The 27,265-nt window shown below is 47.8% G+C and overlaps 1 protein-coding gene across 1 annotated transcript in view; it reads right to left on the bottom strand.

Annotated features, from left to right (window-relative positions):
• Window positions 1–17,793, bottom strand: part of LOC126540187 (uncharacterized) — a 91,058-nt gene extending 73,265 nt beyond the window's left edge. Inside the window, exon 1 of the mRNA XM_050186974.3 lies at window positions 17,325–17,793. Coding sequence (XP_050042931.1) covers window positions 17,325–17,391 — 67 coding nt within the window. The 5' untranslated portion in view covers window positions 17,392–17,793. The remainder of the gene's footprint in view (window positions 1–17,324) is intronic.
• Window positions 17,794–27,265: the final 9,472 nt, after the last annotated feature.

The raw sequence follows: 27,265 nt of genomic DNA, 5'->3' as shown, positions 1-27,265 counted from the left end.
GCGGGTAACCACCCATTAGCGTGTTGAGCAGAGCCTCGACACCCGATCTGCGCATGAAAGTGGTCAATATGTGTTGATTCCGTTTTCGCGAACAGACGCTCCGACTTACCTGCGATTGATGTCCCGTGAATCTACTTTGCCCTGTGGGACTCGAACGTTTTCACCATGTGTCGTTTGCGTTCGTTGTCTGCCGATATACAGATGCATCTACCGCCCGGTTTACTACGACGTGAACAGACCATGCTGTACCGTCTGTAGCGAGGCGTAGCATTTAGAAACTCTTATGGCTTCCTTCTTGGAATGGCAAACAGCCCCACGTCTGTCACGTGCACCTGTGATCAGACGCTCGCATACATTATCTGCGTCTGCCCGCACTTAGTGCCGAGAGGCAAGTGTTGTGCAAATTGCTGGAGCAGTTCATCAATCGTCCACTATCAGAGCTAAAATCTCTGGGCCAGTGCACTCAAATAACCTCCGCGCACATGGCCTTATTCGCGCTACTAAGATTCCTGCGGTCTAAGGGCCTTCACGATAGACATTAACGCCGACCCCTACCGCTCTATAGCATACGCGGTTTGTTTGCTTGTGCTGCTTGCAGCAGCTGCTGGCTACTGCTTGCTGCTGCTGGTGTTTGCTGCTTGCTGCCGCTTGCTGCCGCTTGCTGCTGCTTGCTGCACATCGCCGCCTCCATACGCTGCGTCAGAGGTTGGTTCAGAGCGTGTATACATGGCAGCAGTACGGCAGAGAAGAACGTCGACGCGAGAAACTTGTTTGCACCTTACTATCAAGTCACATATGCACAGTGCCCTCTGGAGCTCCCTGGGTGTCGCCACATTAGCCACTGGACAGCTGCATTTATCCATAACCCCCTAAAAAGCATCGCAGAAACTGCAGCGCTTGCCTTTCGACAAACGTGCATGTCCAGAGGGGACGTAGATAGAACTGTAAGGAGGAGGGGCGAGAGCAGGCAGAGGATGGGTGGAACCGACGGCAGTCGCGAAACGAGTGCATAACAGCCTTGCCACTTTCGCAATTCCCTCAGTGGGGGAGAGGGCGAGAGAGAGAAAAATGACGCGAGAAGGCAAGGAAAAACAGCGGTTGCGGGCCAACTGAAGGTACGGTACGGTACGTTTCTGCTATTTCTGAAAAATAAGCTGACGGTTTGCGAAAATGCTGTTGCGCATGCGCGAACACGGATGTCGTGAGCGCCCTCTACACGGTTGGATACCAGAAGCAGACGAACAACCAACGCAGCCCTAGGGCGCCTTGAGGCGCTCTTTGGTGGTGGTTTTGATCGCGCTATTAGAGAGTTTTAGAATATCGCCCCAATAGTTTGGGGCCCCAAAGAGCTTTGAGGGTGTTAGCGCTGCGGCACGCAGAAGTGAAGTGTTTTATAATAGAGCTAGATTTGCGTTTGAGGATAGCATCTTACGCTGACAGTGCCAATACGGCATCAAAGAACAGCTATTAGAAATAATAAAATATACCAGTTTATGATAAGAATAGTAATTTTGACTTTTTTGTTTTGGCGTTCAATTACAATTAAGAGGTTATTCTATTAGCAACCAACAATTAGTTGCGGTTAGTTTTGAGTAACCAACTTTACGTGTCTTCACCAGCCAAGCTAAGCCGTATTAGGCCTACGAGCCATGAAATCCACAATCGAATTCGGAATCAGTGACGTCTAATAAATCAATCTTCATAACACACGCTATTTGAGAGAAAGCGACGACCGCAGTCACTTCTCCTTGCTTACAAACTTAACGCGTTAAAGGGCCCCTCACTAGGTCTGCCCATTTTGAGCTGACAAGCGCAGAGCATACAATGCGCGATAACGATCGTGTCTGCAAATTATTACATCGCTACGCGACTCAGAAATATCTGAAATTTCAAACCGAACGCCGTTTTTCCTTCTCCTCGCTGCCGCAGCGCTCCAAGCCGGAGGATGACGTATTCGTGTGCCTGCGCCTACGTACTGGTGTCCGCAGTGTGTCGTCGTTCGTGGTGACACGTGACTTCGAGAATTATTCAAGACATCTCTTATCTGTGCGATTTGTTGCTTGAATTGACGAATTGAAGTTTAGAAAAATAATAAAACACACAAAGGGAATGTCTGCGTGTTGTTTGTTTTACTTCGCACCGAAGCAAGAGGAATGTACTTCCGCTTCGTCTGCTTGTTCCCACGGTCGTGCAGTCACGTGCGCAAGCACCGAAACTACGCCATTTTCTACCGTGTTCCCGCGTGTGATCATGCTCGGAGATCCGCTTGTTCTGCCTCAGCATTAGTGTAATTTTTCCGCAGTAAAGCTCAGTTTAAGTTCGGCGACTGTCCTCTGTGCATTCTCTCGGTGTCCTGTCCTAAAAACGCGCCGTTATGATAATGTTCCGAAAGAATGGTGCGCTCCTATTGTTCCAGTAATGAAGCCATCTGGAGCAGTAAGAATCTAACCCAAATAAACCAGTTTGTCAGATGGGAGCGTCATCAGCTACCAACGTTGGAGCAAGTTATCGGAAGCTTCCAGGAAGCCGAGGTCTTTTCTAAACTGGACGCCAATTCTGCATTTTACGAGATAAAGCTTTCCAAGGAGTGTCAAAAGCTCACCACTTTTATTACGCCATATGGGCGGTACTGCTACCGCAGGTTGTCGTTCGGGATAACATCCGCACCAGGAATTTTTCAAAGGAAGTTCTCGCAGGTCGTGGCAGGCCTAGACAGCGTGCTGAATTACATGGACACATTCTGGTGTAGGGACAGAACAAAGTGGAATACGACAACCACATTCGTAACGTGCTCGACCGACTGCAACAAACAGGAGTAACCCTTAACAAGAAAAATATATTCCTCTGTTGAGCAGGTAGCATTCCTGGGCATTCCTTCGACGCCGATAGTGTGCGCCCAGGTCCTGAGAAAATCAGAGCAATCAAGGAGTTGCCCCGGCCCTAAAATGTCGCTGAGGTTCGTTCCTTATTAGGCATGATGAAGCACCTCGCAAAGTTTCTTCCTGATGCTGCGTCTACATCTGCGTGTCTACGCAACTTCCTTAGCAAAGACAGTGACTGGACTTGAGGTACTCAATAAGAGGAATCTTTTGAACAGATCAAGACTACTCTCAGTTCGAACAGATGCCTCGTAAGGTACAAACCCACGTACCCGACAATCGTATCAGCGGGCCCCTTCGCAAGGACTTGGCGCCGTACTACTCCAGGATCTTCCACCTGGCGAAAGACGTCCAGCAGCATATGTCTCCAAATCGCACACAAAAACACAGCAGAGGTATTCACAAATCCAAACGGAAGCGTTGGCCTTGAGCTGGGCAGGAGAACGCTTCGACGAATTTCTGAGAGGCCTCACGTTTCTGTTTGAGACAGACCACAAGCCTCTCCCTCCGCTACTGGATCGCGATCCTCTTGCTTCTCTTCCGCCAAGAATCCAAAGGTTCAGAAGGCGTCTTATGTGATGTTCGTTCACGCTTACAGACGTCCCGGGTAAAACCACCGCTACTGTGTAACTCTTTATCTGGTCAGAGTAATGAACATGGAACTGTCTATCGGCAAACTGTCTGAAGCTGACGTCTCGACTCACGTGGACGGAGTCGTTCGATATGCGCTCTCAACGAACAAGCAGGCAACGAACTCCAAATGTGTATTGTTGCTCGAAGCTTGCTTGCAAGGTTGGCCTGCAAAGGACCAGCTGCCGCAAGTACTCAACCCGTTCTAGGCGAATCGTGGCAACATCACGGTTTACAAGCAGTTGCTTCTGAACGACTCCAGACAAGTAATTCCACGAACGCTGCGGAAAGAAACGCTTCAGAAAGTCCATAAGGGGCATCAAGGCATTGCCTTGATGCCCTCAGTCTGGTGTCCTCAGTCTGGTGGCCAGGAATTAGCCTAAAAATTGCAACAAAGGTAGTGAGCTGCCAATCTTATGTCGCAGAGCGTACCCAATATTCCGAACCCATGATCCCATCTGAAACAACGGAGTTCCCATGGCGGAAAATCGGTACTGATTTATTCCAGATGAAAGGAGCTGTCTATCTTGTTGTCGATTACCACTCCAGCTATCCTGAGCTGGCCCTGCTAGATTGAGTAACATCGTCAGAGATCATCATCCACCACCTGAAAAGCATCTTCGCCAGGCACGGGATCCCGGAAGCGGTAATATCAGCCAATGAACCACAGTTTATCTCATTTGCGTTCATTAATTTTGCAAGAAACTACGGCTTCAAGCATGTCACAACTAGCCCTCGTTACCCACAAGCTAACGGGGAAGCTGAGCGCAGGATAAGGATTTTGAAACGACTACTGAATAAAGCGCAGGACCCCTACATTGCCTTGCTGAACTGTAGACCTCACCAGGCCCAACTGCTAACTCATTAGTGCAACGGCTAATGAGTCGCCGCTTAATCTCACGAGTGCCTTGCATGCCGACCGCGGTAAAGCCGCGATTATTAAGCATTTTATGGAAAAAGCAGCACGAAAAATACAGACAAGCAAAAGATGCACTTTGACAGACGTCATGCTGTGCGACCTCTTCCGAGTCTATCCGCAGGCAACCAAGAATGGCTGAGCCACAGAAGCGCCGAGGGTACAGTCCTTCATCCTTCCTCGACACCGACATCCCTCTGGGTCCAGACTGCCTGGAGAACCGTACGTAGAAACAGACGCCATCTGTTCCTGCTCCCGAACGGCGAAGAAACCAGTCCGCTACAGGCCGAACAGCGTCAACAAAGCAGCCAGCCAACGGACACGACCGACAACGAGGGCACCATGGCTAAAGAATCGTTTGACCCCCCCCCCCCTCCCCCCCAATAGGCCCTTCCTTCAAACGAAACTTCGAGATCAAAGAACGACCTGATATGGGCGCGTCGTGCGAGCTTCCAAAAACTCGGTATCGACGACTGATTTGTAAACTGGCTTCATTTCTTGGCAGGCACACAGTGCTTGTAAAACGTGGAAGTTGTGACGTCATCCTGATTTGCATTGACACGCGCTGAGATAAGCGCTGTGCTTTCATTTACTTTGCACATTTCTCACAAAATTCGTGTTCATTCTGGCTGTGTATATATTTCACAACGGTGCATTAAAGAAGATCATTCTTGGTCATGATACGACGAGTGCCTGTCAGCATGTCCGGCACCGCCTTGCACAGTGGTCGCTGCGCGCGGCCAGTCTGCGACACGAAGTGTGGTCACTCGGCGACACATTGGCAATGTGTTTCGACGACGTACACACCGCTCTTTGTGGAAGGAGTGCATGTCGCTCGCACCAGTCGCGTGCTGGCATCAGCAGTCTCCAAATATATGATATCTTTAACGTAATCTTCTTCATTCAGTGCCGAGACTCGATGAGCCTGGCGAACAGTGGTGGCTTTAGTTTCAATGGTACGCTTCGAGAAGTCGGAGGTCTATGTCGTGTACGAAAACGGTAAGGGAGTGACGGCGTCTTCAATTATTTTTGTCGCAGTAAAGAACACGCGCGGCTGCCGCGGCAGAGGCCCGGCAGAAGCCTAGAAACGAAACTCGCTTTCTAACCACATACTCTCACACGCAGAGCGCTGCGGCTTCGTTTGTTGTGAGACAGGTGGCGATCACTATTTTGCAAACCATCAATTGGTCAAGCGGACAACTGACCCAGGGCGTGAAGACGCAAAGCCGGACAAGAACACCGTAGGGTCTGGGAGACTGTACGGAAGAGGTCGCACGTTAAATCGACACTTCTGTGCCCGCTGCAGTATCTCGACGACTATGACATTGCTCGAGGTTGCGGGTTCAATCTCCACTTGGCAGCCCCATTTTGACGGAAGCGAAATACAGAAACACACGTGCAATTAGATTTAGGTGCATGGTAAAGGAGACCAATGTGTCAAAATTAGTCCAGAGTCCGGATCATGGTTTTCGCACGTACATCCCCATATTTCAAGTAAAATTTACTACTCCTGCCACTATGCGATGTGCCATGTGCTATTCCAGTGAATACGCTCAACCCTCATGAAGTATGGCGCACAACAACGCCTCAAGCAAACACTTCCCCCTGTGTGTTCTGTGTACTACGCGGACAAACAGCAGTGACGTACGTAAGGTAACGTTTGCCATCAACTCATCACTCTCCTATTGGACTAAACGCTGAGGAAATTATACATTTGCCGTCAAGGTCACCACTAAAATTATCGTCAGTCAAAGCACACAGCATAGAAAGCTTCGTTCAATCATTTCCCACAGTGCGTGGGATTCACATATTTTATCCCCTTACTCTTTCGCCCCGTGCAGGGTAGCCAACCGGAACTACCTCTGGTTAACCTGCCTGCCTTTTTATGCATACTCTCTGTCTTCTCTCTAACACGTTTTCACAGGAGCTTTCAACGCTTTTGACAGACGAAACAAAATATAGCGAGAAGGAACAAAGGCGAGAGAACCCACCACTTCGCAACAAATGCCGCCCTGCTGGAATCCCAAACCATTTGCCATCATCATCACCATCATCAGCCTATTTACGTCCACTACAGGACAAAGGCCTCTCTCAGCGATCTCCAATTACGCCAGCGGTGTCTTGCGCCAGCTGACTCCATGTATGTTATGCCGATATTTACAATATGTCCACTATGGCAATTACGAATTTACCAACATCCTCTGCAGCAGCTAACGTTTTCTCAAGCATCAGGAGGCCTACATCTGGTGGTACGAGTGTTACATTAGGCACGAAAAGATTTTCAATGCAAACAGATTACAAATCAGAAGGATGAATGCATGTCATTGAATTATGGATTAGCATGAAAGCCCCGCGAACGTAAGTTTTGTTGGGGAGCAGAAATAGTGGTCTGGACGCAAAAGTTGACAGTAACTGGGAATGATTGAAGAGACGACATTCCGTCTCGACACTACAAGTTTCTGTAGGCCCAATTAGAGGAAAACAATATGGAGCGACAGTGGAAAAGAAAGTTGTATGCATTTACTGTGTAGTCCATACACATTTTCTTATCGAGGCTTAGTCACCGGTCTTTCTTGACATTGATGGTCATGTGCTCGTCACTGAGGATAATGCTGTTATAGTGGACTTCTCCGCTCAAGGCCTTGAAAAGGCAAGAACGTGCCCAGTGACGAGCATTCGGGATGGCTGTCGACGCTATCATAAACGTAAAGTGACGCAAATGAATCATGCACGACAAGAACGCATGACAAATATATGAATTCACGGCGCAGCGTTGAGCAGCAAGTTGTGTACAGTTTTACAGCGAAGCTGTATACCTCTACCGTCCAAGGAAATTTCTGTATCGTTGTAATAAAAAAAAAACTGCCAATACGTGGGCCAATCCGGGAGATAGTGCAATGCCGGGCCGACCCGTGGCGGAGGTGAAGCAGGCGTTAAGCACTCCCCATACGTGGACCAATCCCGAAGATAGTGCAATACCGGCCCGACCCGCGGCAGAGGTGAAGCAGGCGTTAAAGGGACACTAAAGCGACAAATGATTTATTCTGTATCAGTAAATACCTTTGTACAACACCAATAACACCACTCTTACGACGATAAGACTCTTGGTAAGCCAGAAAAAGCGCAAGAACGAAAGACGGGTGGCGACGCCTCCTTGAAGTTCCCGCACCTGGTCGCTGTGACGTCATGAATTTTGATGGCATCTTCTAGGGCCTACTTAATTATACAGCGGTATAGACTGACTACATTGTGTTCTAAAGGAACCTAATATTAAACCTGGCAAGTTTCGGGAACCTTTACTCAGCCAACGCGGCCTAAATGCGCAAACATACTTTGGAATCCCTGACGTCACACTGACGTATCGGCGGCGGGGTTTCGGCGCGAAATTCAAATACTGATACTTCGACCTTGATTTTTTTCATCTAATAATCGAACTATTATTTTGAAATGACTGCCTGTAGGGTTATCAAACAATGCTTTAATAGTCTAAACTGATTTATTGTTTCGCTTTAGTGTCCCTTTAAGCACTCCCCATACGTGGGCCGATACCGAAGATAGTGTGATGCCGGGCCGACCCACGGCGGAGGAGCAGTTCGCCATCAAGGGCCATCAACACAGCTTCGCTGGTCATCGTTCTTCACCGAGTGGAAGGGCATTGAGTTATTTTTTCAGTAGCCGGAAGCTTTAAAACAGACATCGCCCTTGGGCACCAATGACAAATCTGTTTTGTGTCAAAGAAACCAGAACAATTTGTTTCGGAGCCTTAGCCTTGTTTGTTTGGATGGTGTCGAGTCCGTCAAACGCGATTATTGGCTTGCGTGATTACCGGCACCGCTGGGCGCTTGGCATGCCAAGCGGATGCATTGTAGTATACTATGAAATCGAGGGCTTTGGAACGCATTGGGAAGGCGTTTGCCCCTCCCCCCCCCTCCCCCAGCTATGACCTGGCACGAAAAGAACCGGCCGCCATGCGGGCCGATTATCGTGTTTGAATCGCTGAGCGCTGCACATGGCAACAGCGTGGAGGACGGCGACTACTCAGCGCCCACAGACCACTGACAAATATTCATTCTAACTTCGGCCAAGCTGCGAAACCCCTGGATGCGCGCTCATCTCGCAGGGTGCGCATGCCTGTAGCTCTGAGTGCGCTAAAGGCTTCGCCTACTCTGACGGTGCATTGACTTTGCCCGTTGAGCAAACTCCAGCGTACTCTCCATGTAAAGCACGTGGCTGTCCTCCCGCTGCAGAGCCACTGCTTCCATATAGGAAGGAACACTTTCACCAGAGCAAGGCGAAGCTCGGCCGCCTTCAACGTCACATGCAGGACCGTTTCCAGCGAGGAAGGCCGCCGGTGGGGAAGCGAGCGACACGTCGACATCGATAAGCCTGACCTCGGCGCTATCTGCTTGGATATTGCAAGTGAAACAGCCTTGACCGGACTTGTAGAGCTATCGCTCGTTATGCTAAACAGCGAGTCTCGAGCGCTCCTCTTTAATACAAGACTCGCAGAGGAAACACTGCTTTTTACCGACCATATGGCCTGCGGTTCCCAAATACAGCTTAACTGTGTTTTGGGGAAGCAGACGCTTTTCTCGTTAGCGTCGCTGATTTCTCCTTTTCTTTGCTTCTCCGCCTTGGCGAAGACGGTACGTTGACTGTTTGGACAATTGCTCATACATTAGAGGACCAAGAAAACATACTTTTCTTAAAAGGACGAGATATAGAAACAGCATATTACCTGTGCCGCGCTGTAGCAAAGATTTATCGGTACGTCTAAATGAAAATTACTTCGGCAGTATTTTTCTAGTTGAGTAGAAAATTTAGACTAGAGTGTTAGAGTGCGTTACTATCGCTTATCCATACTATGCCGTTGCATATAGTAAGCGTGGTAACGTAACGCGAACAACAAGAAAACGTAGCTACAGCCCTTTGTACAACAAGCCAAATTCACAGCGATTTTCGTTCATAAGAGTTGCTTTCTGTTGGCCGCCCGCCTTCACTAATGACATGTCCAACATGTTTCCCCACTGTCTGGGTCATGCTCTTAGGAAAAGTTTTAGCTTAAGAACTTCAGCAAGATGGAATACTGGGCAAGTTGGTATGTGTTCGTTATTGCTAGTGCGTGAGCCAATCGTCTTTATCGCTTGCAAGCAATGGGCTTACTATTCTTAACTCTCGCTTTTCTGTGAGATAGATAATGTAGTTCAACCATGGATAGCATGCAGGAACCTGCTGCGCATGCATATATTATGCTTTTAGTTTTTCTTATCCCTTCTGTGTAAGCACACACAAGCATTTTTCTGCGAATGAAAACTTGAGTTGTTAGTAGACACATGTGTCGTCTTCGTTTTGCGTGTGTCTGCTTTCGCGCTACAAATAATGAACTTAACAACTTCATTTTGTGAATACGGGTTCGCAATACTGCACAACTGGATTCCACCCTGGAAACAGGCGCACACGCAAAGAAAGAGAGAAAGAAATGGGCGTTGTTCCATGTGCTTCACCCATGTTCCATGTTCTATGTCTTGTTCGCGTCGCTTAAGCGCACTGCTTTTATAGAAGCATATTGTTTGAAGGCGCCTTGAACCACTTTTTTAGAGCGAAGCTCTTAGGCGCCCGTTCCTGCGGCGAGCCTTGGCGCAACCGAGCGAACGACCATAGCGAAGGATAAAGAGCGAACGCGGAGCGTAGCGGGCTATGAAAGACGCGACATGGAAAGAGGTGGAGGAGCGTGCAGCGTAGCTATGAGGCGGAAAACAGAGGAGGGTATGGCGTAAGCGAGACAAGAAAAGTGTAGTGCGGCGACGATCGCGACGAGATGGCGCCACAGTATCTCGCGTCATCTGAGAGTTCTAACGGCTGCGGCTGCTGTGAATAGCGCTCACGCGTCACACGCGCGCTGGCTCTCGCAATCTCTAGATTAGCGAGGCAGTCGCGCCGCACTTCGCTCTGTTCGCAACGTGCCGCACGAAGCAGATTGTCTGCACCAGCCAATATATCGCGAAATATTGCAACGCGACAACCGACAAGTGAGGCGGAAATTAATTACCTTTGCTAAGAATAAAAACAAGGCGTTTAAGTTGCATGTCGACCGAATCCGCATAGACTCTGAGACGTACACCTACGATGTCGCAACTGATGCAGTTGTCAAGGTCAATAGATAGCTCCGGCACAATGCGCATGTGCGCAATCACCATAAACCGAATCAAACGCTTACTTCCTCATCCTTATCATTATCGTTTGCTAACATCCGTAGTATTAGGTCAAAGCGCGATCTTGTTTCTTTTCTTGACGACTGCTATTCGGATGCTCTTGCTTTTACCGAAACGTAGTTAAACCCTGGAATAACTGACAACGAAATTTTCCCCGGTAACACAACTTACAACATATACAGGCGCGACCCTGATAAGAAAAGAGGGGGGGGGGGTATCATGATAGGGATAAAAAAGTATATCACATCTTCTGTTGTTCAAACCCATACTAACCTCGAAATCATTTGGGTGGCCTGCTCTGTATCAACCGTGAAGGTACTGCTCGGTAAATGTTACCGTGCGCCGGATTCAGATATTTCCTTCCTGACTGCATTACATGACAGTATTAATGAGGTAATTGGTCGGTATCAGGCAGATATAATGTAGCTATTCGGAGATTTCAATGTTCCTTTAATCGACTGGGTTAATTTATCATCATCGTGTCTTATGTGCACAAGCTTCATTTCCTTAACATTAGATTTTTAATCTATTTCAACTTGTTAATCAACCGACTCGTAATTCCAATCTTTTGGATCTCACTTTAACAACAGCTCGAGAAACCGTCACACATATAATTTACCTTAGATGGATTCACTGATCACCAGTTACTCCAAGTGATCATCGATATTTCGTGCGCGTCCACCGGTTTCACAACAAAGCAAATTAGAGACTACAATAAAGGTAATTATAGCATCAACTTAGAACTAGACAACTTTTTTATTGATGTATTGGAGCCATCCTTTTACAGCAGATCTGTCAACGAAAATTGGGTTCTGTTCAGAGATAAGTTGTCTGCATTCATTGAAAAGCACATTCCTCTTGTTACTCTAACTAACGATAATTCCAACCCATGGTTTACCAAAACTCTTCATAGAAGGAGAAACAAGAAAAAACGCCTATATGAAAACGCGAAGCCCGTACAAACAACATTGGCTTGGGATAAATACAAAAGCTATCTAAAAGAGTACTGCACAGCTTTATTGGTCGCCAACGATAAATATTTATCAAAAGATCTACCAGGAATTCTTACAAGCAATCCAAGAAAATTCTGGAACATAGTTAACCCTAGTTATAAGTGCAGTAATATTTCATTGCAGGGTAAGAACAACTCACCTATTCCTGACAATGTCCAACAGCATTCAACTTATTTTTTACATCCGTCTTTACAAGAGAAGATAGTTCTAACACACATTTTGTACCCGATTTTGATTTCCAGTACATGGCTCCCATCACTATCAGATTAAAAGGCGTAGTCGATCTAACAGATAACCTTAAAATATCTTCATCCTCTGGCATAGATGGTATGAATTCTAAAATACTAAAAAACACAATACTAGTATCGAGCAATATTCCGCTGCACCTATTTAACCCTTACAACTGGTATGCTTCCTACAGACTGGAAGATAGCAAAAGTAGTGCCTGTCTTTAAGAAAGGTAACAAGAGTTCTAGTGAAAATTACCGTCCTATATCACTAACGTGCATTTGCTGCATAATGTTAAAACACATTATCGCATACCATATATATTCTGATCTTGAATATAATAACTTTTTTTACCCGAAACAGCATGGTTTCCGAAAAGGGTTTTCTTGCGAAACCCAACTACTCGAATTCCCGTCAGATTTACACTTTGATATGAACAAATAAACAAATTGACTGCATCTTTTTGTGCTTCTCGAAAGCGTTCGATCGTGTAGCCCATAGTCGCCTGATATCAAAGCTCTCTGCATTAAACTTGGCTCACTAACCCTATCATGGATTCGTAATTTTCTTTCTAATCGCGAACAGTTCACTGTTGTTGGTAACTTTTCCTCTGCCCTGTCTGACGTCACCTCCGGTGTACCTCAAGGCAGTGTACTCGCACCTCTTCTCTTTTTAATTTGCATTAACGACTTTACGAACAATATATCCTCTTTTGTATGATTATGGGCTGACGACTGCATTGTATACCGTTCGATTAACTGTTCTGCTGACCATGCGGCACTCCAAAATGATCTTGCACATATCAGTGGTTGGTGTGCTACGTGGCTCATGTCCCTAAACGTGTCGAAGTGCAAAGTAGTTTTCTTGAAAAAGTGTTAACTCTCACTTTTCTTATCATTTGGATTCTAACATAGCTGACCACACCACAAAATATAAGTACTTAGGAGTGTTCCTTACGCCCAAGATTTCATGGACTAATCACATCACCTCCATTTCAGCTAGCGCCTCCAGATCATTAGGATTTCTGCGCCGCAACTTAACTGCGCCTTCACCACTAAGAAAACTAGTTTACATAACTATTGTATGGCCACAAATTGAGTACGCCTGTAGTATATGGTCACCTCATCAAAGATACCTCATCGAACTCCTGGAGAGCATCCAGAATAGAGCGAGCCGTTTCATTACAAAATATTATAGTAACCAGTCAAGGGGCGCTATAACGTAAAACTATTCCAAACTTTTCTGTTCCAATTCTGCTATCAGCCCTCCACGATTGGTCAAAATCTTTTTTCGACCACCCCCACTTCACCTGTCTGTCACGCGATGTCACGAAAACCGCGATACCTCCCCATCTGATATGATGTGCACACACAGATTATGCATGATTTGACAGAAAAAAGAAAAACATTTATTTCTGATTCTACCCCTTTTGGCCATTAGCCCTCGGCTATTAGTAAAAAGTTTTCGGGCTGCACCCACTCGGACTGCCTGTCACGCGACGTCACAAAACCGCAAGAACTCACCGCGTCAAAGTGACGTGTACGCGATAAAGATGCATTTTCTGAAACGCTTGACTGGACTAATCATGTTAACTCAATCAGCGCGAAAGCTTACCGTCTTCTTCACTTTTTCCGACGAAATTTTAAGCATTCTCCTTCATCACTGAAGGCAACCTTGTATTTAACAAACATCAGGCCTATTCTAGAATATGCATGCGTTATCTGGGATCCATACACTAAAAACCTCACAGAAAAAATAGAACGCGTCCAAAAGCAAGCAGCACGCTTCGTAACAGGAAATTATCATTTTACTACCAGAGGATCCAAAATAAGGGAAGGGTTGGGTTGGAAAACTCTTTCTTCACGCAGGAAAATCCTAAGATTCAAATTCCTTTACAATATATATAAAAGTAAAACTGGTATCGACAAAACACTGTTCATCAAGGAGCCGCATTACGTTTCATCTAGGAGAGACCACGCTAACAAAATTAGAGCTTATCAGTGCCGTACCAATGTGTTTAAGTATTCATTTTTTCCTAACACGATTAGCGATTGGAATGAGCTCCCTAATGAAGTGATGGCAGCTTCTAGTTTTGAAAATGCTATTGAGAGTCATATTCTTTGATTGTTCTGTTATTCATCTGTGCACATACGCTATTTTTTTTCTGTTTTGTTAGTTAGTTACTTTGTCACTCACTTTGTTTTGTACTTTGTTAGTTTCTATTCCGCCTTTGCGAATTTCAGTGCTTAAACTATGTTCTATTTACTGATGTATTCTTTTGATGTTGCTGAATATGTTTCCATTGTGACCACCTGTATTTTAACCCCCCTACGATAATGCCGTGCAGGCGATGTAGGTATACCGAATAAATAAAAAAATAAATAAATATGCCGAACAAAACTGAATTTTCTTCGGAAGAGCCGCAGGCTGCCCCGTTCCGAAAGGAATAAAGGATGGCTGCCGCCGATCGCTCAGACGCTGACTACTCGCACCTGCCGGAGAACATGGGTGTATTTGCGTATAATAAAACTTCTTGCGTGGCCGTGTAACGTTTTCGAGCACTTTTGGCATTACCCCCTCATTCTGCCAACTCTTCTTTGCTGAGGGTCCGTTTTAGCGTCGTTCTTGAGCTTCCGTTGCATGCCGCCGCGATTTATAACCAGCCACCGCAAGCTAAGAAAGGGAAAGCCGACCAATCGTACACGCCGGCACCACCCTCTTCATCCGGCTATCAACTTTCAGTGCAGTGGCTCGGCCCTATCGAATCCCTCGCCACTTGAGCGTTCTCCTCGACTGTTGTCAGCCAATTAGATACGACAAGCCGCTCAGTGTAGGCAATGTTATTCGTTTTTCAAGCAACCAAAAGTAACCTCCTATGAACGAGGAGAGAGTTTGATTGGTCTGTTCAGACAACCCTGCGGGTGACCGCCCGGTGCCTACGTTGGTCGTTACGCAAATTTGACGTCAGGAGATTGGAATAGAAACATATTGGAATAGTTTTACGTTATAGGGCCCAAGTATAGCCCAAATAAAAGTAGATCTTTCGTTGGAACCACTAACTACCCGTCGTGATATTTCCCTTCTGTTATTATTTCATAGATTCATTCACACAGCTGGCCTAACCTTATCAAACCGGAAAAAAGCATCCTCGACGTCACAAATACTGAACGATCAGTTCAGCTACACCCGAATTTACGGCAATACACACGCTTTTAATTTTTCAACTTTGCCCCGTGCGGTTCGTTTATGAAACGCTCCACCAGATAACATCGCTTGCCAATATAAACACAGTGCATTTCGCAATCTTCTAATCGATCAATATGCGATTTCAACCGTCTAACACGTCTTGCCTTCTTATAATTTTATTCCTGCATTGTTCTACAAGTTCATAAAAGAACTTCAGTGATCCTAATTTTTTATTATATTTACTACTGTATACATGCAAAAACGTTTATAATGTGATTATGCTATTATGTTATTGTGTTTACTGTTTATTGTTATAGCTCTATATATTGTATTTGCTAATGTCGTATTAATTTTCCATGCTGCGTGAATATTCTTTTCATTGTACTGATGTTTGTTTTTTCCCGATTCCATAATATGTTACCGTGTCCCCCCCCCCCCCCCTTACACCATGAATTCTCGAAGGGCTGTAAGGTACATGTAAATAAAGAAATAAAGAAATGAAAACGCGTATAGAGCTGAGCTCAAATTTCGCGTTTGGAAGTATCGTAATCGTCGGTGAATTTTATCAAAGCCGAGAAATGCACTTGAAATTAAACTATTTCAGAAATACCTTGGCCGAAAAAGTGGTGCAATGCGTCCAGTAGAAGCGGAGCTATTGGCAATCAAACGTATATATCGTTCGCGGTGCTTCCGCTCCTTCTTCAATGATTTGCACTGCGAAGGCTACGGTGGAGCGGGGTGTGCCCACAACGCTCCGCCTACGGAATGTCACCGTGGCGCGCAGTTCAAATTTGATTTCGCATGTTCGCGTAGACGCCACTATTTACGATTTCGGCGCCTGCGACGTGCCAAACGCAAGCCCCAGTGCCATTTGCAGTGCGCTCCGCCAGTGGACTCGGACGCGCTACTCCATGGTGGCCGCGGCATCTACGCCACGTAGCAGACGGCAGCTGCATGCAACTGTGCCGTTTCTTTTGTGCACGACAGCGCTAGACTGGGCGCTAGCGCCCATATGCTCCTTTCTGACTGGGCTACGTGGTGCGGACCGGCTTGGTGCAGAACCAGCTGGATAGTAGATGGATAGTTAGCCACATCCAAATAGCGCGTTTTGAAGCGCTCATTACGAAGCGAAGTCTGCCAAGGCGTCTAACGAGGAGCGGCCAGGAGCGAGTGCGTGCTGGCAAGCGTGCGTGTGGTCTGCCCTTAAGTTTCGCATGGTTCTAGGATAGCTGAATGCACCGAACTAGTCGAATTAGCGAGACCCGACAGCTACGACACCGATAAGTAGGCTGGCCACAACGCGGGTGGCCAACCTGCAGACGATAGTCGGCTTCCTCCGGAAGTACGTATTTACTATCGAAATACGACAGCACATTTTCGCTTACTTCAGCCTGTTTGCGAAACTGCGTCAATAAATATACGCAGTAGCAGTAGGAAGAATCACGCTGATCCAAACACCCTGCTTCATTGGTGTGAGCTATTGGCCAATAGCAGCCGTGTATGCGAATCTGCTACATTATGAAATAAACCGTCCAGAAAAGTGTGAGGAGCAGGGTTCTGTTGAAAAGAGGGCGTTTCAGAGTAAGGTGATTTCGCGCCCCGGGCTTGCGAGATCCCGCTTACGAGATCCACCATGCACGACTGCAACATTTGGCTGAACAGCGGCGTATGCTATCCGCGGACTATGTTTTTTCACCAAGCCCGAAGGGTGGTTCAGGGCCACTTTAATGTTAGGAGTTAAATGAAAAGGTTAGTCAACTGCAGTTGAAACTCAATAAAAAAAAAGAAGGAGAGAATGAAAGAACGCCCAAACAAGGCCTTCTTTGGTGCATTAATGTACGATGTGGTTTGTTGTTAGGCTGCACTACCTTTAGGGTCGGCCTACATTTTGACTGCCTATCTCCGCGACTGGTCCATAGTTTCCGTCGAGTAAAGTTAACACTGCCGGTTCCGGTTCTATAGGTGCCCGCTCTTATGTTTTTTTCGGACTTTCTCGCGGTATAATTAAGCATTACTAGTGATCTGTACTTAGCGCCACGCAAATTTAGTGCGTCGTTTTCGTTCAGAGCTTTATTTTTACGGCTTTTTCGTTGTCCTCCGCGTACTAGAAGGCCTTAAATCGTCCAATTTGACGAAGCAACATGGGCCAGGTACTCTGCTCCCACGAACGCCAAATCGACCTGAAATCTCCAGAGAAGACTCTGTCTTCGAAACTCCCTCAAGCTCCCCTATTCGTGAGAAAACAGTCGTTGGAACTTACCTCGGGAGATGGCGGAACACGTCAAAAGAAGGGCGAATATGAAGCATTGTCCCGTGAATTTCGTCATCTGCAGGCGTTGACTGCACAACACGATGTGCGAGATGGAGTCGCTCGGTTTCTTTTCAGCGCGTCAGGCTTTTACAAAGTTGATAAGACGCGTGCCTGTCCACTTACTCGCTCGGTAGAGATACGACGGCCCTACAACGACAGAATAGCAGCAGAAGAAATCTCGTAGTTTCACAAGAGTGGCAAGGCCGCCGATAAAGGGTCAAGTGATCAACAACCAGCTTCGCGGGACGAAGAGAGTCTGATGCTTTGTAGCATCTATAGCGGATTACGAGAGAACGAGGATAGGTGGCGACGGAAACTGCCGATCATTGCGTGCACTCGAGATCGCTGGTGGGCAAAGCAAGAACAACTAAACAAAAAAACAGATTCAGCAGTCGAAACTCGCGTGATCTAACTTAAACAAGTTACACACACACACATGCGTGTGGATGTTTTGAGAAGGAGGAGCCTCCTGAACGACAAACGATGTTTGGCTCCAACGATGACGTCAACCGTTTCGCTTGAATCACGTGCAGTTTAATCCTACCACAGCACTTAAGTCAGTTGCAGATGAACTACTGCGTATGCAGTTCAAAAGAGTTGCACATGTCAGTAAAAATTTCGCGTACCGTGATCTTGCGGTTTTCGCATTCGATCTCAACACTGGAACGCATAATCATCATCAATTTCACTAAATCTCATCATCATCCACCCTATGGGTATAAGGAACGAATGAACTTTTCTAGTAGCGCAGTGGTACCAGAGATATGGAGGCCCCAAAGACCTATAGACAGCAAATAAGCTTAGAATGATAGAGCGGATCCTTTCATGACACCAATGGTATTCATCATTATCATAATCACCCTCTATTATGTCCACTGCAGGACGAAGACCTCTCCCCGCGATCCCCAATTATACCCCTGTCTTGCGCTAGCTCATTTCAACTCTTTATATGTAATTTTCTACTTGTCTTGTGCAGAAGCAAGGTAGCTGTGGAATATCTGTACACACTTGCCAACATATTCACGCGTGCCTCTTGTGCTCCTTGATTACGCATTGCCTCCATGATTGATGGTATCTCTGCTGAATAAGATGCGTTTCCATAATCTATGAAAGCCACAATCAGAGGTTGATTGTAGTTCGTAGATTTCTTAATTACCTGATTGATGACATCGACGTAATACATTATAGAATATCTCTTCCTGAAGCCAGCCTGTTCTCTTCGCTGGTTGAATTCACGCATTGAACTGATTCTATTGGAAATTGGTGAATATTTTATACAATACTCAAAGCAAGCTAAGGGGTCTTTAATTTTTCAATTCTTTAACGTCTCCCTTTTTAGGAATTAGTATAATGTTGGCATTCTTCCAGCTCTCAGGTACACTTGAAGTCGTGAGGCATTGCGTATAATGTGCCGCAAGCTTTTCAAGAATATCTCCTGCATCCTTGATTAAATCGACCATTATCCCATCTTCTCCTGCCGATGTTTCTAGGGACATGTGTTGCAAGGTCCTCCTAACTTCATCGTTATAGAAGGAGCCTTTGCATCCTGTTCACGACTACTTCCAATCAAGCTTGCGTTGCTGCTCTCGGTACTGTACAAGTCAGAACAGACTTCTGCTGCTTTTATCATAACATCGAAATTGCTGATGACATCACCTTTCATCGTGAAATTTTGCGCTAAAAAACGGGGACAAATAAAGATACACAATGACGAGTGCTTTCTAACAACTGGTTTTATCTTTTCGGAAGCATCAGACTTTTATACAGTAGAGATCTACGCAAAACATCTCAGGATTCGATCTAGGGCGCACACAGTGATCACATGAATGTTCTGAAATCTACAGATACGAGGAAGGCAGCAACATCTCTTTAGCTAACGTAGCAATCGAAGGGTGACTCACACAACCTTCTTTTTGCTATGAAATGTAATACGGTTCCAGGATTTGCCTCGTTATTTTATTACATTGCTTGAACAGGATGGCTGTGCTGCCAACGCAAGATCTTTCTCTATTCAAATTGAAAGCAATACTAGACCTCATAAATCTATGGTCATCCCTTTTACTCTACCTAAAATTCTGAACTATGCTGGGGGCGGCAGAGAGTACGAAATATATTTCATTTCTTGTTTCTTTGTTATGGCTTTTTCAGGTTCACTTCCTGTTCACTGTGCTTCCTGAAGAAGGTATTCATCATTCCATTCCTTTCCGCGAATTCTACCATCATTTATCCTCTACTTTTCTAGAGCCGATGCCGTAGTTACCAATTACTTGTTCCCACAACCTGATTTTCCCCACTGGAGTAGCCCATTACTACACCGTACTGAGCTTGAACCTTTATCATTGCTAATTCAACATCTTCATAAAACTGCTCTATCTCTTCATCATCATGACTGGAGGTCGTAGCGTAGGCTTGTACTGCCATTAATCTATATCTCATATTTAACTTTATTACTACGACTGCTACCCTCTAAATAACAGTGTGGAATTCATCAATATTGTCCGCTATGTCTTTATGGGTTAAGAATCCTACACCGTATTGCTTCTTATCTGGGAGTCATCTGTAGCACAGGACGTGGCCATTAAACAGCCCTGTGTGAGCCTCACCAATTCTTCTAACCTAGCTAAGGTCAATAATATGCCACACAATACCTGATAATTCTTAAAGGAGCTCTCCTAAGCACGCCTCACTTTAGAAGGTTCGCGTGTTCAACGTTGCCAGGTTCAGTTTTCAATGGCGGCCTGTCCGGGTGGAGAGGTTCTTAGCACCCTCTCCTGCGTTGAAGGTGCGACCGACGCCTTGGACAGCTGCTCCGCAGCCGCTGGGGGCTGAAGACCACGGATTAATTCTAAGGGTAATGCAATAACCTAACGGTAATGTGGTGCATCTCAAAGGTTCAGCATGTGTATGTCCGGCGCCGGAGCATCAGCTCTTACCTCCGTCTCAGTAGTGGCCATGCGTAGGGCGCGGGACGCCCGCTCCCGTACAGAAGCTGTCTTGAGTTGCTCCACAGATGCTCTTCTGTAGGCATCCCATCTGATCGTGCGCACAGCACGCCCGGCCACATGTTTTCGTCCCACGCTCAAAGTAATCCACAGTGGGTAGTGGTCGCTGCCCCCGGCGTCCGGATCGCATCGCCAGTGTTTCACGCGGGCTGATGCGGAATGTTGTTACGCTGTCCACTATGCAGCGCGGCGCGGGTGGTGTAGTCGGTGTCATTTGCCAGCACAACGTCAGCTGTCTCCGTGGCATTTACGATTGCCGTTCCATGGTGCGTGTGATAATCATAGCTTCGCTGTGGATGCTTGGCGTTGAAATCGCCGCCTATCGGGAAGTCGTCGCTTGGGTAACATCTGTGCAAAGCGCCAATCCATGTGAACGAAGAGCGTATGCGGGAGCTAAATTCCGGGTGCCTACATGTATGCCGATACCAGCACTGCACTGCGTTTGCGATCTTGCAACGGACAGCTTCCCCTTCCTGCACGGCAGTCGAACACATAGACGTGTCATTGTGCGTTTCCGGATTGTCTGTGCGGACAAAGACATCCGCTTGTCCCCGTGTCACAAATTCGTCGGTTGCCCCGGCGATACCATTGCACTGCGCGTTTCTGTGTCGTTTCCTGTTTCGATTGACGGCTGGTAATAACCACTGAACTGTCGTGGTGTCTGTTATGTGACATTAACCTTTTGAAGTAGAAGCGCAGCAGGGCGTGCGACACAGGCAAACAAGAGGTTCAGTTCTGTTACACAGGTGCCCAGCTCCTGGAAGTTCCACTGTAGAACGGAACGTGCGGAGAGGAACGTAGCCGTGAGGCTACCGACACAAGGCGAAGAGCTGACGGAACAAGCCATATTGTCAGTGGAAGTGCTTCCACAGCGCTTGGAGGAGAAGATACAAAATGTGTTCTATCAGCAGAGAAAGATCTATCTGCTGTTTGTTAGCAGAGTATGTTTCTTGCGTTTTAGTGAGCTCCTGCTGATTACATGACTACTGCTGTCGCCTGGCACGAAGCCATTCGAGCAGAGCCACAGGTTTCTTTTTTTTTTCGTTTTCTTCTAGTTTCCGTCCAACTGGCTGAAGAGGCTGCTGGGACCCAAGACCTCCCAGCCTGCATCTGAGGCGGCGGCACTCGCCCCCTGCCCTGCGTGTCGGGGGGTGGGTAGATCACCTAATCCGTTGGACATTAAAGTTTATTCTATCTATCTAGTCCAGAGAAAACATGGACATGAACACGTGATAGCTTACGCTAACCGGTCGTTGTCAAAAGCGGAAGGTAATTATATTCTACAACCGAAAAGGAATGCCTCGCCATCGTTTGGGCTACAGCGAAATTTCGCCCTTACCTATACGGTAGGCCATTCAAAGTCGTCAGCGGCCATCACGCCTTGTGTTGGCTAGCGAATTTAAAGGATCCTTCAGGACGGCTGGCGCGGTGGAGCCTAAAGGCCAAGATATAGTCCGACGTTCTCGGCGCGCCAGGCCGCGGCAGGCGAAGTCGGATACGCTGCGCTAGCGACGCCAGGGGTGCAAGAAATTTGCTTCCTCTACAGTTCGGCGTGCGCGCGCAGCGCGAGGCTGGCGCCATCTCTGCGTCCGGGAGCGCAACTTCACGGCTCGCGCATAAAACGAAAACTTTTGCGGCATGGCGTTAACTTGTCCTGGAAGCCAGAACGTCGCACTCATATTGCTAGTACGTCGGCTACGTCAAAAACGGAAGCGGAACATGTACATACGAAAGCTATTCGACAAGCGCCCTCAACTCGGCGACTACCACCAGCTAGTACAGGAGCTGCGAAATGCAGCTTACCTGTGGCGAGACCACACTGCTTTCGTATAGCTTCCCAGGCGTTGTTCTTCCGCTCTGTGTCGCGGTAGTCCATGCGTTTCATCACATCGTATACACACGGATGGTTGCGAATCGCTTCAAGCAGGCGTCCTCACTCGCGCTGTCATCAGACACGGGTGTTGAAAAAACCACAGCCGCACTGTCAGTACGCGCACCGCAGGCCGCCATTCTGCCTTCTGCTCGCTGCCGCTACAGCGCGCAGTGCATTCTGGTCTAGCGTCAGCCGCGTGAAATAGAACACGCTCTATCTCCGCGCCGGCGGCGTTGAGTTCGCCAAGCGCATCTGGGCACGCCGGCTACGCCGTGACGCCGAACTGTAGAGTGCGCGTTTTTCACCGACGTCGCTTAACCGCGACGCGCGTGGCCGCGCGCGCGCGTTACGCCGGAGTATATCTTGCCCTTAAGACTGCAAGAATATGATATCACTGTAACCTATAAGTCCGGACGAAAACACTCTGATGCCGATTGCCTATCCCGCGCCCCCATTGACTCGCCGCCGCAAGGTGACGAAGATGACGACGCCTTCCTTGGCATTTTAAGCGCGGAAGACTTCGCTGAACAGCAGCGAGCAGACCCGGAGTTGAAAAACCTCGTCGAGTATTTGGAAGGGCACACGGACGTTGACCCTAGGGTATTTCAGCGATGATTGTCTTCGTTCTCGCTTCAAAATAACATACTCGTAAAGAACTTCTCACCAGTGCGCGCCAAGTACCTTCTTGTTGTCCCGTCAGGACTGCGTCCAGAAGTATTGCACGCCATGCATGACGATCCGACCGCTGGACAACTCGGATTTTCCCGGACACTATCGAGGATACAGGAAAGGTATTATTGGCCGCGCCTGACCGCTGACGTCGCCCGTTATCTCAGAACATGCCGAGACTGTCAGCGACGCAAGACACCACCGACAAGGCCAGCGGGATTACTACAACCAATCGAGCCTCCTTGCCGACCATTCCAGCAGATCGGGATGGACTTGTTGGGACCTTTTCCGGCGTCAACAACCGGAAATAAGTGGATCGTCGTAGCGAGGGACTACCTCACCCGCTTCGCTGAAACTAAAGCACTGCCGAAAGGTAGCGCAGCCGAAGTGGCGAAATTCTTTGTCGAAAACATCCTGCTGCGACATGGCGCCCCAGAAGTACTCATTACCGACAGAGGAACGGCCTTTACAGCAGATCTCACCCAAGCCATTCTGCAATACAGCCAGACAAGCCACAGGAGGACAACTGCCTACCACCCAAAGACGAATGGTCTTACGGAGCGCCTGAATAAGATCCTCGCCGACATGCTAGCAATGTATGTCGACGTCGAGCACAAGACCTGGGATGCCGTCCTGCCGTACGTAACATTCGCTTACAACACGACGGTGCAAGAAACAACACTGATCACGCCGTTTAAGCTGGTTTACGGCAGGAACCCGACGACGACGCTCGACGCCATGCTGCCGCACGTCACTGACGAGGAGAATCTTGACGTCGCTACATATCTCCAGCGCGCCGAAGAAGCCCGACAGCTCGCCCACCTGCGGATCAAGAACCAGCAGAGGACCGACAGCCGACACAACCTACGACGACGCTTCGTCGAGTACCAGCCCGGCGACCGTGCTTGGGTATGGACCCCGATACGCCGGCGAGGACTCAGTGAGAAGCTACTGCGACGCTATTTTGGACCCTGCAAGGTCATCCGACGTATCGGCGCACTGGACTATGAGGTCGTGCCAGACGGCATTTCGCATTCACAGCGGCGCCGCGCACGATCTGAAGTAGTCCACGTGGTGCGCCTTAAACCCTTTTAAGGACGCTGACTAACTGAAATTCCTTATTTTGTTGTTTTCTTTGCTACGACTGCTTTTCTTTATTATTTTCGTTTGTTTGCAGCATCGGGTCGATGCTTTTTAAGAGGGGGTATTGACACGTGTACTTATCTTTATCGGGCGACCACGTTTCGCCGCTTAACAAATGTTATCGCAGAACGCGGGACGCCCCTGCATGTATCCGAAGTTTCTGGAAAGTTATCGACGCTCCTATCCGCTGTCTATTGTCGCCGAACCTTGTGGTATCTGATGTCATCGCCTGACGCGAATGGTGTAGAACTTTGTGGAAGGCACGCGGGTCCCAACGATTAGTCTGGAACGTTCGACGACTGCTCTATAAAAGCCGACGCGCTTGACCCACTGATCAGATTTTCGACGTTCGTGTGTTCGCCGCTACCGTTGTTCTTCGAGTGTAGCCTGTTTTTGAGGGCACAAGGGGCACAAGTTCGCCCAATAAAACGCTCGTTTCGTTAATCACAGTGTTGCTGCCTTCTTAACCGTCACTACCACGTGACAATATCAATTTTTTCCGCTTTAGATGTACTATTAGATGCAATTCACAGAATTGTATTGTCATTTTTCGTAGTTAGAGTTGTAAACTTATAGCTTAGTTCCTTTTTATTTTCGATTCTTGCCAATTTTTACTAAAGAATTGACGACCTAACACGAAAATTCGAAATCAACAGTCGCTAGATTTTAAGTTTTTCTTTTAAATGCAACAAACCGCGTCAGATATGGTGCAGTGTTTGCCGAGAAAAGCGAATTCTCCTTTCACATGTATCTAGATAGGAGCACCCGAGCTAAAGCTTCCTCTGAAAGCGTCCGCGCCTGTGCTGCGTTTTCGCAACTTCGTTCGCGTTGATGCGAGCGGCAGCACGAAGGTCAATACGCTCACTGCTGCTGTCGCGTTTCGTCAGCAGCGTTTTGACAGCTAGTTTCCGCGGTCATCGAGTGAGATGTGTACATGTTTGCTTGTGCGCGTGACACCATGCTTGTTAATTTAGTTAGTGTGCCTATGTTTACAAGTTTACACGGCCGATAAAACTACTATCCTTACTTCGTATAGCTGTCCGCTAATTTGCTATCGCAATTGATGCTTCACATTTATGGAGAAACTGCGACTTTTTTGTGAGAAAATTAAGCGATGGCAGCGATTACACACGATGCTTTTTGGTTCGTAAATTGAAACACGGGTGATGCGGCCGTACTAAATTACGATCTTAGAGCGGTGGTGTCCTTCCAATGTCAGCACACATGTCCCACACTTTCCCACTAGGCGAGCGTCAAGTATACGATTACGTCGGTGCTCACAGGTCAGGGATGCCCGGAGTTCAGTCTTCGTTTCATTGCAGTCAACATTGTATATCACGCCTTGGCAAGTGTCTCATCCGGGTGCCTGATATACTTGTATCTGTCCGCGGTTCACGTCTAGGTGCGATAGCTTGAGAAGCCCGTCTGCTTGCCTCTTGTCGTAAACGAGTAATCTTATGGTGCTATATGCTGGTTGCAACGCGTGCGTCAAAGGTTTGGGGTTGACGGCCGCGGATGTGACCGCCACGAAGTCGCAGTGGAGGTCCTTGCTTGGTACAGCCGTGAGCGCCACGTTTACCCGTGGTTTCGCGACTAGCACGAAAGTTTCTGGCGGTGCTTCCTTTTCGGGCCGCGTATGGTTGTACTCACGCTGCTGCACTTTACACGCTCCGCCGCCGCCATACTCGTCGAACGCGTCCTGGGAGAACACTCCGGCGTCTCGGCTTCTCTCTAGCTTCTCAGCTGAGGGTGCGTAATAAAACAGTTCTTGAGGCGTGGGCAGTACAGTCTCTGTTTGTGGTCACGTTAATTGTCACATCGGATTGACGATGTCGGTGCTGCTTGTGTTTGCATGTCGTCTTCGTCGCTGGAAGAGAGTGTGTGTGATAGTGAAGAGGAAGAGGGGCAATTTACTGCAGCCCATTAAAGAGCACGCACTCAGCAACTTGGGGAAGGGGAGGGGGGCATAAAGAAGAAAGCAAAGGCGAGGCGATTGCAAAGCCCGGTACCGTGAGGTATCGCTGGCAGCGGTAGCCAGGCCGCGCATTCACAATTTACACGACAGCCCCGTGTACTCCAGGAACGTGAGAAGGTGCCTGAAGGCGGATCCGTGGTGCCGGCCGAGAAACAGCAGCTGAGATGCTGAGACCTCTGGGAGTCCCAGGCGTCGGAATGACACGTAGAGCGCCCTCCCTACGGCACAGAAACAACGTAGATGGTTGATTGTTCGTCGCTGGGGCGGACGCGTCTTCGTAGACAGATGACGTGAGAGAGGCGTGCCACGTTTGTCTGGATAGCACGCTGGCCGTCGTTGATGGCCTTACAGAGCCATCTCTGTCACGACGCTGGCGGCCGCGTTCGTTCGGTTCCTGAGTGTTCATTCGTCTTTGGCGTTTGCGCCTATGTTATTGCCCAGCGGTAGCGTGCTCGCAGCATTATTTATGGGTCCCAGCAGAGCATCCGGTAGTAGACGCTCCTGGAACGCCTTCGGCACACTGCGCAGCTGCATGGTAGCTGCTGCTTCGCTCCAGTCTTGGGTTGACTCCGTCAGAGCTGATTGTCCAGTGTGTTGTTGTTCATGGTCGACAGAGCAGCAAACGGCCTCCGACGCGACCGATGCAAGACGCGAAATCGCGCGTAAGTGTTTGTAACCCCGAAAGCGATCGCTCTAGGATGCCTCCTCGCAGAACCTATAGAAGGGCGAGATTTAGGAGCTGGCGATTTGTGATCACTTAACAAGACAAGAAAAACCAGGATATAGGGTACGTATTTTACGCATAAGATTTCGTGCCAACCTACTAGGGCTTCGAATTCAGAAAGTTAGTTTCGGCTGATGATACTTCTCTTCTGCCCCTGTGCTGAAGGAGCTGGAGATGCGGCTGGCGTATGAAAATGCACGTCGCCAATGACCAGCGAAACGTTTCACACTAAAAACACTATTGGGCGCGACCATGAGAATAATAAGCTAATGTACGTGTGCTCATTACTCAACCAGTGCACTCATTTAACGTGAGAGCCCTAGTTAGAGCACACGCGTTCTGCGCTGCCACCCAACGATACTACGAAGAGACGGAGCGAACACTGCAGCTAGCTGCAACGCCTTCGCTAAGTGCAGAAAAAGCAGATATCGCCACATATACGCAAGAGGTGTGAAAAGGGTTACCCCCTATAGAGAAGGATGAACCGAAAAGGATCGACGATGT

This window comes from Dermacentor andersoni, chromosome 2 (assembly GCF_023375885.2).
Source record: "Dermacentor andersoni chromosome 2, qqDerAnde1_hic_scaffold, whole genome shotgun sequence".
NCBI classification, from domain to species: Eukaryota; Metazoa; Arthropoda; class Arachnida; order Ixodida; family Ixodidae; genus Dermacentor; species Dermacentor andersoni.
The sequence above is the reverse complement of the archived record's forward strand: the minus strand, read 5'-3'. Positions and strand labels throughout refer to the sequence as shown.